Source organism: Sinocyclocheilus rhinocerous, unplaced genomic scaffold (assembly GCF_001515625.1).
Source record: "Sinocyclocheilus rhinocerous isolate Xijiao unplaced genomic scaffold, SAMN03320098_v1.1 scaffold558, whole genome shotgun sequence".
Taxonomy (NCBI): Eukaryota; Metazoa; Chordata; class Actinopteri; order Cypriniformes; family Cyprinidae; genus Sinocyclocheilus; species Sinocyclocheilus rhinocerous.
In genome coordinates, this window is record NW_015634502.1 from 356,600 (window position 1) to 370,163 (window position 13,564).

The 13,564-nt window shown below is 38.7% G+C and overlaps 2 protein-coding genes across 2 annotated transcripts in view; one reads left to right on the forward strand and one right to left on the reverse strand.

The window, feature by feature from the left end:
* Nucleotides 1-6,054, forward strand: part of LOC107745752 (probable G-protein coupled receptor 173) — a 19,424-nt gene extending 13,370 nt beyond the window's left edge. The window contains exon 2 of the mRNA XM_016559705.1: nt 1,790-6,054. Coding sequence (XP_016415191.1) covers nt 2,022-3,185 — 1,164 coding nt within the window. The 5' untranslated portion in view covers nt 1,790-2,021 and the 3' untranslated portion in view covers nt 3,186-6,054. The remainder of the gene's footprint in view (nt 1-1,789) is intronic.
* A 3,454-nt stretch (nt 6,055-9,508) lies between these two features.
* On the reverse strand, nt 9,509-11,431 carry LOC107745816 (histone-lysine N-methyltransferase SUV39H1-A-like). The gene is made up of 5 exons (XM_016559822.1): nt 11,413-11,431; nt 10,801-10,818; nt 10,576-10,709; nt 9,827-9,956; nt 9,509-9,661 (listed from the first exon to the last, which is right to left on the reverse strand). Exons 1-5 carry the CDS (start codon nt 11,429-11,431, stop codon nt 9,594-9,596), a joined length of 369 nt encoding a protein of 122 aa, XP_016415308.1. The 3' UTR covers nt 9,509-9,593.
* Nucleotides 11,432-13,564: the final 2,133 nt, after the last annotated feature.

Below are 13,564 nucleotides of genomic sequence, written 5' to 3' on the forward strand. Positions count from 1 at the left end.
CCACCCCCCTTGCCCCCGCATCCCGGTCCACATGCCTATATTCAACACATAAAAAGTGATCTGCTGTAGCCTAGCAACAATGAGGTAATTACCATGAAAGACTAGTTGCTGGCATGCCATGTAGCGTGTGATGGAAACAGCTGATCTGCTCGGCACTAAGGGGGAAGCAGAAGATGTTCCTCAGCATGTTACAGCAGATGCTTACCGGAGCCCTGATTATCCCATTCAGCAAACTATTGATTGATCTGTTTACTGATGGTGGACACAAAATACCTTCTTTGGTGTAAAGTGCTCTTTTTTCTATTCTTTCTGTAGCTTTTTTTTAGTATTTTACATTTGGTGTAAGCACTCATGATTAGGAAGAAGATTATATTTATTGTTTAAAGAATTGTCTTATGTGCATTACTTTAGAGATAACTTTTTAGTTGATGTAACATACTCTATTTGAAATATTATTATTTAAGAATGGAAACATGAAAATGTGCTTTCCTTTTTTTTCATTTATCATTAATATTTAATATTATTGAAAAAATGTTTAATGCATGTACAATCTAGTTAGATATGTAAATTAATTGACAATAGAATGATTATTTATCAAACAAACTGTAGCTATTACCTAACAGATACTACATAGTTGTCTTAAGAAATCACATCTGTTTCTGTATGTTTACATGGAAAGTTAAGAATCACACTGCAGCAGATTTTTGCATATCCGAGGCGCATTCTTTATCATTTTGACACAATGTGAAACCAAATAAATGCGCCAACGCTCTTTAGTAACATACGCAGATTGTGCACAACGCTGAGCAACACAACCACATTATCTATGTCAAATTTGGACTTGGTACAATTTCCGCTGAATCAAAGCTTTTTTTCTTTTTCAATTTAAACATGGGCTACATGTTAGTCTTGTGACTGTTGCACGATGTCTTGCTTCTTTTTCAGCGTCTCGCGCAAGTGCGGCATGTTTTTAATTCACTGTGTTAAAACATGTTAAAATATGTTTAACGGTTACAAATTTCTCCAGACTCAGTGTTATTTTCCATTCCGCTTTTTGTGTTAACAACCCATTATTATTTCTTTCTGACTGGAATGCAGGCCTTTAAAGTGCTTGTAAACATACTGACAAGTCCTGTAAACAGCAATAAATCAGCAAATTTAGACGAAGAAAAAAAAGATACAAAAAAGCAAATTGCTATTTGTCTCATCTTTTACGTTGGGGATAATGGTCAACTAGCATTAGTGTAGTTTGAAACCTGAACATTTCTGGTACAAATAACAGAATGTTAATGTGAATAATAGTTTTTCCAGGAAAAAAATACTGAATTTTCCAGTATTTTTCCTATACATTTGACCACCAGTGTGTTTCCACACATTGTAAATAAACCCAGATTATCTTTATTGATTGTTATGCTTTTTAAAGTCTACTTTGCAGTTTTTGCCTAATTATGAATTTAGTAGTTCTAGAGTTACTGTTTTTATTCGGCACCAGTAGTATGCTGTTGTATTTGTGTGGTCTCCTCAGTACTCCAACAACTACATATATTTTTATTTGCAAGGATAAACAATACTTAAAATATGCTGTAGTGGTACTGAGAAAAATCTCTCTGTTTCCAGCATCAATATTACTTTATGCTATCTCATTCCTCTTGACCTAAAAATCTTTCTCTCAGGAATTACAAAAATGCTATATTTTCCCCAAAAGTCAGTAGTGTTTGTGGCCTATATAGACCAGCATTTGTTTGTGTGAGAAAACAAGAGTTACAAATGTTTTGTTCTCTATCCATAGGTGTGGAGGCCAGAAGAGGTGGCACATTTGAAGGGACGCTCCAAAGAGAACTGTACAAAAATGGGGCAATGCAGATCAAGCTTCTCTCCTTCCATTTGAGACAACAACGAAAGGCAACCACGAGGACGGACGACAGCTCAGCCGGAGGAGGCGGAGGTGGAGGAGGGAGTGGAGGAAGCAGGGGTAAAGGAGGAGTTGAAGGAGGAGGTGTGCGATTTGAGCAGAAAAAGGTATGGCCAACGGAAATGCAAGCAACGATGGGCCTGGGAACCCCTTGGCGGCCGTGGTGTCCACTACAGGTGGCGTGATGGGTGGAGCACCTTCTTCGGCCGTGTCTACCTATGTGAAACTTGTCCTTCTGGGGCTGATCATCTGCATCAGCCTGGTGGGCAACTTAGTGGTATCCCTGTTAGTGTTAAGGGACAGAGCCCTACACAAGGCACCCTACTACTTTCTTCTGGACCTCTGCCTCGCCGACACCATCCGCTCTGCGGTCTGCTTTCCCTTTGTCCTGGTGTCCATCAAGAACGGCTCGGCCTGGACTTACAGTGTGCTCAGCTGCAAGGTGGTGGCCTTCGTGGCCGTCCTTTTTTGCTTCCATGCTGCCTTCATGCTGTTCTGCATTAGTGTCACACGCTACATGGCCATCGCCCACCACCGCTTCTACTCCAAGCGAATGACCTTCTGGACCTGCGTTGCGGTGGTATGTATGGTCTGGACGTTGTCAGTCGCCATGGCATTCCCACCCGTCTTTGACGTTGGCACCTACAAGTTTATCCGCGAGGAGGACCAGTGCATCTTTGAACATCGCTACTTCAAGGCCAATGACACTCTAGGCTTCATGCTGATGCTGGCTGTGCTAATCCTGGCTACACACGTGGTCTACATGAAGCTCCTGCTGTTCGAATACAAGCACCGAAAGATGAAGCCGGTCCAGATGGTTCCAGCCATCAGCCAAAACTGGACCTTTCACGGACCTGGGGCCACAGGACAGGCGGCCGCAAACTGGATAGCAGGGTTCGGCCGTGGCCCAATGCCTCCCACTTTATTGGGCATCAGGCAGAACTTGCACAACCAGAACAGACGCCTGCTAGGCATGGAGGAGTTTAAGGCCGAGAAGCAGCTTGGCAGGATGTTCTATGTCATCACCTTGTTCTTTCTGGTGCTCTGGTCCCCGTACATTGTGGCCTGTTACTGGCGGGTCTTTGTGAAGGCGTGCACCATCCCACACCGGTATCTTTCCACCACAGTGTGGATGAGTTTCGCCCAAGCGGGCGTGAACCCCATCATCTGCTTTTTCCTCAACAAGGACCTGAAGAAGGGCCTTCTGGCCCACCTGCCTCCCTGCTGTAGAACTCCACCTCAACTACCCCGTGAGCCTTACTGTGTCATGTGAAGATGAGTGTTCATTCATAATGTTTTTTTTTCTCTTTCTCTCTTCTGGATGGTCGGAGAGTGGACAGCTAGGGGGAGGGAATAAGAAGTCTTTAAAGATGGAGACGTGGATGAACTTTAAGAGCTGTTGTGGCCTTTGATTCAGTTTTAAGATGCTTTAAAAGGGTGGATGTCACGGAATAAGCATCTACTGTCACCTTAATGATTTTAAGGGGGAAATGGGCTCTACTCTAATGTGTGGTTTGCTTAAATCAACTCTGAACAGGTTTGAGGAACCGTATGTTTTGCATTAGGGTGGTACAAATCAACCAAACTGGTCTATTTTATGGTGAATGTATGAAGGCTATATCAAAAGGCTTCTCATGATCGATTTCAACAAACATTACCATTTGATTTGGCTCAGTATCTGTATCCCTTTACCAGGATCCTGAGGGCCTTGAATCAAAGATTTACAAAAAATATTGTTCATGCCTTGTGAACAGCTGCACTCCTGGCAGAGTAATTTATATTATTTGAACTGCTGATTCAAAAATACTCTATGTGCATGTGTATTACCTTATCTTTAATGCGAAAAACTTGAGATTAAACTATTTTTAAGAACGAGTGCCACGCATAAGCCTCTAGGAATGAATGAGGCTGACAAAAAAAAGAGTTCCTAAAATTTATGCTAATTGGTTGGGCTGAATCCTTCCCGTGGCTCCATCAGGCAGGAATTAAGATGCTCATAAAACAGTGTGTATTTAAAAGCAACTTCCGGAACAAATAATGTTTTTCCTCCCAAGTTGATTCAAAGGGATTGTAGTTGAAAGGAGCTGAATGAAAATATGAATCTTTGTGAAATATGGCCTATTCAGGTTTCCCTGAGTAACATTTTCGTTGTAATTTATTGTTTTTTATTTGTCTCTTTATCTCTCTCAACTCTGTTTACTCATTAATTTATCAAATATTTTCTAGCATTGCACAAAATATAATGCCCTTATAATTTCCATAATGGATCTGAATATATGACCAGTCTTACAATAATCAGACCAAGAAAATGTGAAGTATTTTACTGTAAGTGGTCTCATTTTGTGAAGAGACAGTTCAGGATTGAGTGAAAATACTGATCTGTTAATGGTGTGTTACGGTTAAACCAACCGATCGTTTGTCCTTCCAAACAATTGCACAGAAGGTGCTGTAGAGGTGAAGTTACTAGTCTTTTGCATCTTGAATTACTTGAATGAAAGTTTACTAGCCTATTGGATCTAGACAAAATCAAAATGTTTTTAATATGTGATTTTCATACATGTATCTTGGACGTTAATTAATTTAGCCTTTTACATTTTCAATCATATGTCAGTGAAAGGTAGGTTGCATTAGAGGTATTTTAGTTTACTGTGTTACATACTAACACATGATATGTGGATTCCTGAAAAGAAGAAGTTGGTCAGGTAGTAAGGAGGAACCTAAAGTTTAATGTTTGTGCTGGATCAGTCTGACAGTGTGATTCGGCCTCATGTTTAGCAGAAATCAAACAAAAATCTAATTTTAATCTTGTAATAAAAATATGAATGTGTTTGAGATAAGGGGAAAAAAAGTGTAAGCTGGTAATGGAATGTATTCCATTTCATTAGGAGCTAACAAGTGGGTGAACTAAATTCCGGAATCCGTTCGATGTCAAATGAATTTCCCTTAATATTTTGCACACAACTCAAGAAATCATTGATCAGTCACATGATTTCTCTGGCATATTTTGACTTGAATCAGAATGCTGACCAATGCAGACAGGACAGATTGCAATATTTCTGTGAATGTTCAATGAGATCTCTCTGCAGGTTAGGCATGGAATTGGTAGGAGTGATCAGACTTTCTTTTTCTAAAACCTGTCATTGCTAGAACACAGAAAAACAGCAGAAAAACATCTATGATGAACAGAAGAAGAGGAAGAATTATTTCTGTTATCTGCATTTTATGCCTTACTCCATTACCTAGGTTTAATGTTACCAATGCAAGAATGATCTGAAAGCTCTATGCTTATGTAGACACCAATAAATCATACAAAAACATATGCTGGGGAAAACACAACACTGTGTATTTGTGGATTATCAGAGGACACATCTTGCTGCCCTTCACAAGCCTACAGGTTGCGGGTAAGAAGACAGCTGCATCGGCTGTGTTATTGAATTTGTGAACTGAGACGCGGGAGTGTACAATTTTGCTCTGTTCTCTGGAGAGACTTGAATTTGTGGAAAAAAGAAAAAAAAAAACACGACACAGAGAGACACACACTGATTTTCCGTGGAATTAAAAGGAACTTCTTGGATTCTTAAGGATTTCTTTGAGACTTTTTTTCTTCTTCTTGTCCTTGGGCGGGATCGGGGTGGGGGACAGTATGTGAATGACCGTTTGGGCTATTGTTGTATTCACCTGTGAATAGGAAATCGCTTGGGTCGGTGTTGGGGTTGGGTGAAAAGAATGTGATTTTGTAAAGAGCAAAAATGCCTGGTAGAACATTTTTAGTTGCTTCAGGCATCTTATCTTTTGTAAAATAACTGTGAACCTCTGTGTAATTTCATGTGTATTATATGGACAACGCACTAACTTCAAGTGGGGGGCGGAGTGAAGGGTGGGGCCCTTCATCATCATCTTTTTATCACGCATGTGTGTGTGAGTGTTTACGCTGAGTACGAGTGTGTGGACGGAACTGGGTACTCATGAGGAACAAAGCAAAGGTGAAAGGTCAGACATACAGCCTCTGATAGGAACCACTCCTGTAGTTGATCCACTAAAACTTCACATTTTCAATGCGACAACACAACTGTAAAGATTACGAAGAGCTGAGCCTTAAATAAAGGTGGGGTAAGCGATTTCTGGTAGCCAATGTTGACATTTGAAATCACCATAACAAACACGCCCCTACTCCAAAAGAATCTCACCCCTATTTTGATAGCTCCGCCCCACACATGCGTACGCAACCCAGGCAACGATTAGTTCTGTGAAACAAAGCAAAACCACAAAACCAATGTTACACCGTGTCTACACCTATAGAACTCTAAATCAGTGATGCTGTTCTACTCTGGATACGGCGTGGCGCGGCACGACACGACAAATCCCCGACAGAAAACTGCTGCTGCGTTCTATTTATGACGTATTGACACAAATTTCAAATGATTTTCAACGGTCGCTTTGTCGCGTCCAGTGTACTAGACAGACTTTAGCTGTTGCGGCGCAGCCTCTCCTCCACATCATGAGTATACATGTCCCTTACTGCTGATTGGCTACAAGTTTGTTTTGCTATTCTGCCCGAATCAGTTTTCTACAGTGTTTTTGAAAAAATCGCTTACCCCACCTTTAAATAAGACATAATGTTGATTCAAATCAACAGGGAATATAGATCATAACCAACACTCAAAAAGGAATACATTTTGTTTACCACATTTTGACACCTACATTAAAACAGACATCAGTCATTGTTTGGCAATTCCAGTGTTACATTGATTGTTGAATATAAATGAATAATTTTTGTTTAAAAAAAAAAAGAATTAGAAATATATGTGGCTAATGAATGTTGATATTCAAGTTGCTCCTTGGATTTTAAACACCAATCGACCATTTTAGTGTTAACAATTTAGCTAATCAATAATTTTTTATCTGCAATTCTGGGGTCTTCCCAGACCCCCAACCTCCCCAAATTTTATAAAACTACAGCAAAACGTTTGTGCACAAAGAATTGCATACTTTTAGTTAAACAAATTAAATTGCATAAAGAAAGAACCCCAAATGTATTAAGGTGAAGCCATGACATCCATTTTGAAAAGATGTTACAGACAAAGATGAGTTTGAGTTTAATTATTATTATTAATGAGGAAGAAACGTGAGTCAGCTTTCAGATATCTTGATCTGTAAATCAACAGGACTTTTTTTTTTCAACATGACAATAAAAGTTTACTTTTGTTGCATTTTTGAGTAATGTTGTGTGACCTTTACAAAGTGCAGTAAGAAACTTAGTTCAGGACTGAGTTAGCAATATTTTTAACTGAGTAGAGTCTTCATTATTTTGTCAACATGTCTGTATCCTGAATTTTGACATTTCGCTGACACCTCAGGTTCACACGCTTGGATTATGAGTTGACCTTTGACCTTAATCTGCCTGATACTTATGGTTGATGGTCCACACTGCAGAAGGACCAGAGTGAGTCAGTAAAATGTGCCAGAGTAACACTGAACTAAACTGGACAGACATTTCCCCTTGATAGACCAACAATTTAGATAAACTTCACATCAGATTTTCAAGTGAAAACAAATATGTTCATTCAGATCCTCACACTGTACCTCTAATCTTTCCAATTACAGAATATTTGCATGAGCATCTAATAACATCATATTGTAGCAGGCTGGTTTGATGTCTCTACAGCCACCTCAATAATATTTTAATGGAGACATATTATGCCCCTTTTTACAATATGTAATACAAGTCTCTGGTGTCCCCAGAATGTGTCTGTGAAGTTTCAGCTCAAAATACTCCACAGATCATTTATTATATCATTTTGAAAATGCCTATTTTGAGTGGAAGCAGAAACAAGCTGTTTTTCGTGCCTGGCTCTTTAAATGCAAATGAGCTGCTGCTCCACGCCCCCTTTTCCAGAATAGAGCTGCACCATTACAACTCGGACCTGCTAAAAAGGAGCGAAATCAGACGGGCTCGTTTTCTCAGAAGCTTGCAGAAAAAGGCTTACCAAAACAAAGTTACTGGGTTAATCTTTTTCACGTTTCCTTGGTTGGTAGATGCACCGGGGACCTGATTATAGCACTTAAAACCTGGAAAAGCCAGATTTTCATGATATGTAACTTCTAATCTAAAGTTGACAGAGAGGTTCCACAGGAGTTCAACTGTGAAGTGATGAGCAGCATGCGGTGGATGAACATTAGTCCACTCGGCGTGAGATTGGCCATGGTTAGATGCTCAGACCATATGTGTGAGGTCAACTGATTGTTTGCCAGTCTGCACTTAGTGAGGTTTGATCCACAGCAAATCCAATAAAGGCAACCACTCGCTCTCAGACTCATAGACTGAAAGAGGAGAATATCATAAGAGTTTATTTAGGTTCTACAGAGGAGAAGACTGCTGTGAAAAAGAGATGGATATATAAATGAATGGAATGATAGCAGGAAGGAAGACTTCAACAACAGAGAGAGAGAGGGGGACAAGAAAAAGCGCTGGCCTGGAGGAATCTCACCTCCTCATGGGAGGTTAAAGCTGAGCTGACTGTCTCTCTCTGGCCCAAGCTGGGGATTCGGGCCACAGATCAGGCGAGGCTAGATGACTCTATCTGTAAGATTCTACTGCAGCTTCTCCCATATTACTACACATGTGCCACTTATTGCTGTTTTGTCTCGTAGCTTTTTAGCTATATACACTGTATATTACATGGATTAAGACAGCAGCCTTGTGTGTCTACAGTTCACATTTATGGAACAATCTGATGGAAAATCCCACTCATGAAATCCTTCAGTAACTTTAAAAGAAACTGAAGTACAATCTGTTTTGACTTACATTTACATTTACATTTAGTCATTTAGCAGACACTTTTATCCAAAGCGACTTACAAATGAGGACAATAAAAGCAGTCAAAACTAACAAAAGAGCAACAATATATAAGTGCAAATGACAAGTCTCGGTTAGCCTAACGCAGTACGCGTAGCAAGGTGTATACAGTGTTGGGGGTAACGCATTACAAGTACCGCGAGTTACGTAATCAGAAAATTACGTATCAGATTACTTTTTTACAAAGTAACTAGTAAAGTAACGCATTACTTTTTAATTTACAAGAGAATATATATATTCAGATTTGATATTTCTAATAACAACAATTTCTAATAAGAACCCTCACATGGTTATCTTTGTAATTTTCACAAACTTTAGACCTTCTGAGGATTTTTGTTGTGTGTAACTCCCTTGTTGCATGCAATTTCATCTGTAAAAATTTGGTTTACATTAAACCAAAGGTGTTATGAATACAATAGCACCATCTGGTGGCAAATGTAGATATTTTCAAATACCGGTAAGCAACATTCTTGAAGCGAGAATACATATTACTCCACAGTCCACACACACACTATCAAATGTAATATTTTATTTGCTTAATAAAACAAGATAAAAACAGGCATAATCAATGTGGGGAAACGTTTTATTAAAACAGTGCTGAAAATGGATCAAATTAATGATTAACTGAATTAATAAAAGCCACCGAACATCACAAATAAAAAGGTTGAAATCTATTTAAAGTATACACACACACACACACAAATTAAAGAATAAATAAACATTTACAAAAATACATTTCATGAAATGTGTAAAGAACTTGACATGTAGTCATAGTACACCTGCTTGTGTGTGAGCTGGATTAAAACAAATATTTCCGGCAGTTCTTTACTCCACATTTCCAGCCCGACTGAAGTCTGAGTCCATTTTTGAACTCTCTGCATCTATTGGATCAACTGCAGCAAAAATTAGTAGTACTCATTAGGCATTTACAACAAATGTTAGTATATAATATCTTGTATGTTAATATATAAGATATAGTTTTTTTTTTTGTAATTTCCTTTAAATAGTCTCTCTCCCAAAAATGTAAGAAAAAGCCAAATAAAAGACAAATTTCCTGCCAGTCATCTTGTAGTCAAAGGTGAGCTCTTCTCCTGCTTTGATCCCTCGTTTAGCAAAGAATGCGGTTCTGGGAAGTCGTTCATTTAAGTTGTCAATTAAAACATTATAGACCTGCAAGTTTGGATCACACTGGGAAAACAATGGTAAAGATTTATTAATTTCATGCTTTGTGAAGTTTTACTGTTATAATGTTAATAGATTTATATTTGTATAGATTTAATTTATTTAAAATAGACAGGATAAGTAACTGTTTTCTGTTTAATAGATTTTAATTTATTCCTGTGATGGCAAAGCTGAATTTTCAGCAGCCACTCCCCAGAATTTTCAGTGTCACATGATCCTTCAGATATCATGATTTGGTGCTCAAGAAACATTTCTTATTATTACCAATGCTGAGAACAGTTGTGCTGCTTAATATTTTTTGTGAAAACTGGAACAGAACTTATGTTGTAACAGTGTCTTTGTCACTTTTGATCAATTTAATAAATATTTAAAAAACTGGCCCCAAAGGGGTCATTTTTAAAAAATATAGGTTTTATTTGTTTTCTACTGAATGTTTTTAAATATCCCAAAAAATATCTATATATGAATACTGGTTACTATAATGCCAGAATTTGTTAACTATTAACATCAAGAAAACACATATTCATGCAACATACCTTTTATAAATAAATATCACTTTACAAGAATCTGTTTCAAATTACTTGATAGAGAGCCCAGATGATGTGTACAGCTAGTTAGTGCTCACGCTGTGGTTGACAAAGTGAGAGATGTTTCCGTAACGAGCTGCTTCGATGGTGTGGACATCATCCACATAGTCCAGATCAAACAGGTAGGTGATGCCCTGCTTATCGTACACCACACGTACACCACAAGCAGAGTCTTCTCAGAATTGGTGAAAGAGTATGGGGCATTTAAGATTTTTGAGAGGCTCCCATGTGTTTTCTGTTTCTGCGTAGCCCTTCCACTTCACCAGGAAGAACTCTAGACCCTGAACAGGCATATTTTAAGGTTACAGTGATTTGAATCATATAAATTGGGAATATGATATGAATAAGGAGGAACAGTTGGAGCTACTAATGACTAGAACACAATTGTACATGCAACGCAAAATTAATAACTCACCTTGTGTTTTTGTAGTTACACAGATACTCCACTTCGTAGTCATTAAAGTTGTTCTTTGACACACTGAGCTGCTTGCAAACAAGTCTTTCTCTGCGGCACAGAGCCTGGAGGTACTCCCATGAAAGTTTACAGGACACCCTGCAATCTTAAGCCATATGTAAGGGGCTTCATAAAGTCTATTCCTTAAAGGGATAGTTCACCCAAAAATGCAAATTAGCCCATGATTTACTTACCCTCAAGGCACAAGTGTACGTATATGACTTTCTTCTTTCAGACGAATCCAATCGGAGTTACATTAAAAATTGTCCTGGCTCTTCCAAGCTTTATAATGGAAGTGGGCGGGTGTTTCTGTTCAACAGTTCAAAAGAAGTCCAATAAAGTGCATCCATCCATAATAATAAAAAAAAGTGCCTCACACGGCTCCGGGTGGTGAATAAAGACCTCCAGCAAAAGAATATACCTTTCGAATCTTGCGCCATGTTCGTCTAGACCAGTGATGGGCAAACTTGGCCCTTCCAGGCCACTTTCCTGCAGAGATTTGATCCAACCCTGATAAAACGTACCTGCCTGCAGCTTTCTAGTAGTCTTGAAGACAATGATTAGCTAGTTCAGGTGTGTTTGATTAGAGTTGGAGCTAAACTCTGAAGGAAAGTGACCTGGAAGGGCCATGCGTTAAAATAACGCCACACGCCACTTAAGATGCAGATTTATTTGCTCATCTACATGAACACACCTCTCATGGCTATGAGGACTCTATGGCAAGTCGGAGCATCCAGTTTGCAAGAGCACGAAGATGGCAAGGACAGCCCTTACAATTCTAGATATAGGGGGAAAATGTCCCTGAATGAGCTTTTGTCTCATAAAGTTATCACACGAGCCACGAATGAGTGCACATTTGGATATTATTTTATACAACAGTTAATTTAATAAGAAATTAATATTATTGTTTTATTATTATTATTATTATATTATATTTTGAGTATCATTTCAGTTAAAAAAATAGTTGGGGATAGTTTCACAAAAACTGAAATTCTGTTTATTTACATTTACATTTACTCACCCCGATGTTGTTTCAAACCTTATGTCTTTATTGCTTTTGAGGAACATAGGAAGATATTTTGAAGAATGCTGGTAACCAAACTGTTTTAGTCTGTAAATATATGTCGATTCAGATGCAGCTTCTGAAAAAAAAAGTATAGCAGGTGTAATTCTAAATATTTATTTTTAAAGTTACATTTTGTTTGCTTTTTCTCATTCTTTGCTTTTCTCATTTAACACAATTAGGCTATATGACTTTAAAATATCTTTTGACGGTACTTTTTTTTTTCCTTTTTAAAAACATAAACTGAAATGATAGTCAGTGCTCGAATTTAAGGGGGGCTGGGGGGATCCGGGACCCCCCATAAGAAGTAAAAAAAAAAAAAAAAAAAGACTTACAATCGTTTGGTTTGATATCTACACCTTTCATCATGGTGTGTTAAATGTCTTACCTTTAAAGAACTCAGATTGACAGAGTGACCCACCTCCCATGAAAGTGCAGTTGGCCGCCTTCCCCATTGTCCAGTGAAATCAGAAAGACACACGAAACACAAGAATTATGAGGAGCCCTTAGGTGTCAGGATCAAAATAAGTTAATACCCACTTATCTGTTATCGGTTTAGGTGCAATCACTGTTGCTTAGATAGGCAACTGTGTATAAATAGTTATGCCAAATCTATACCAAGTTGGCTTCCTATTGCCTAAGCGATATATTTCTGAGCTCACTTTTTAATGATTGACTTAGTCACCATGGAATCAAAATTGAAAATTCTTATTTTTTAATGGAATACTGTAGTGTTTATTATAAATAATTTATCCGTGCATTTCATTATTTTTTTTTAAATTCATGTGCCCTCCTAATCTTTAATCAAAAACGGTAACCTCCCCTCCCCCTCAAAACGACTCATCTTCTCTTCCGGCCACGAGCTATGGCGCAAGGGTGGAGCTAGTGACGTGAGGGGTAAACGCTGGGATAAAGGACAGGGGAAAAGCTGAAGCTGATGCTTCACTTTATAGCACTGACACCAGTCATGAGGGAGTACGTTACCCCTAAACATTGAAAAGATATTAGGATAAGACAACATTACTCTTAGGACATCACAAACTAATTTTTTTTCATGAATATGACTTAACCTGATGGAGGACCCACTCAGTCATTCAGGGAGTCTCTCTCTCTCTCTCTCTGCTGTTTAGGCATGTTTTGTGCCGTTGATCGTCGTCGTCATCCTTAATAAATAAAACATTTATTCATGCTTGGGTGTCGGCTGTGAATCCAGTGGAGAGAAATCCCCCACTAACTGCAAACTGGCATTCAGATCTGCCTCCATTTTGTTAGCAACGCCCCAGCTTCCAACGATCCAATCAATTCCCGAAGGACGAGATATTCTTTATAAAAGTTAAGAGTCAACCTACCTAAAACGGCTTGTTCTAACACGCCCCCACATATCTATATCACTATGTGGAAATATTAGCTTAATGCCGCCCAAATGTGCATGCAAAGAAAGAAGGCCTGGTTCCAGGAACAGCAGTCGTGTTGATGCAGCCATGTCAGGGAGACGGTGTGTGTTTCAGTG

Excerpts from the sequence above, each read along its gene's own strand:
- LOC107745816 (XM_016559822.1), bottom strand. Across the intron at positions 9,957-10,575 it reads CTCACTTTGTCAACCACAGC|TGTGATCCAAACTTGCAGGT; the intron begins GTGAGCACTAAC and ends TTGTTTTCCCAG. Across the intron at positions 9,662-9,826 it reads CTTTGACTACAAGATGACTG|TTGATCCAATAGATGCAGAG; the intron begins GCAGGAAATTTG and ends TTTTTGCTGCAG.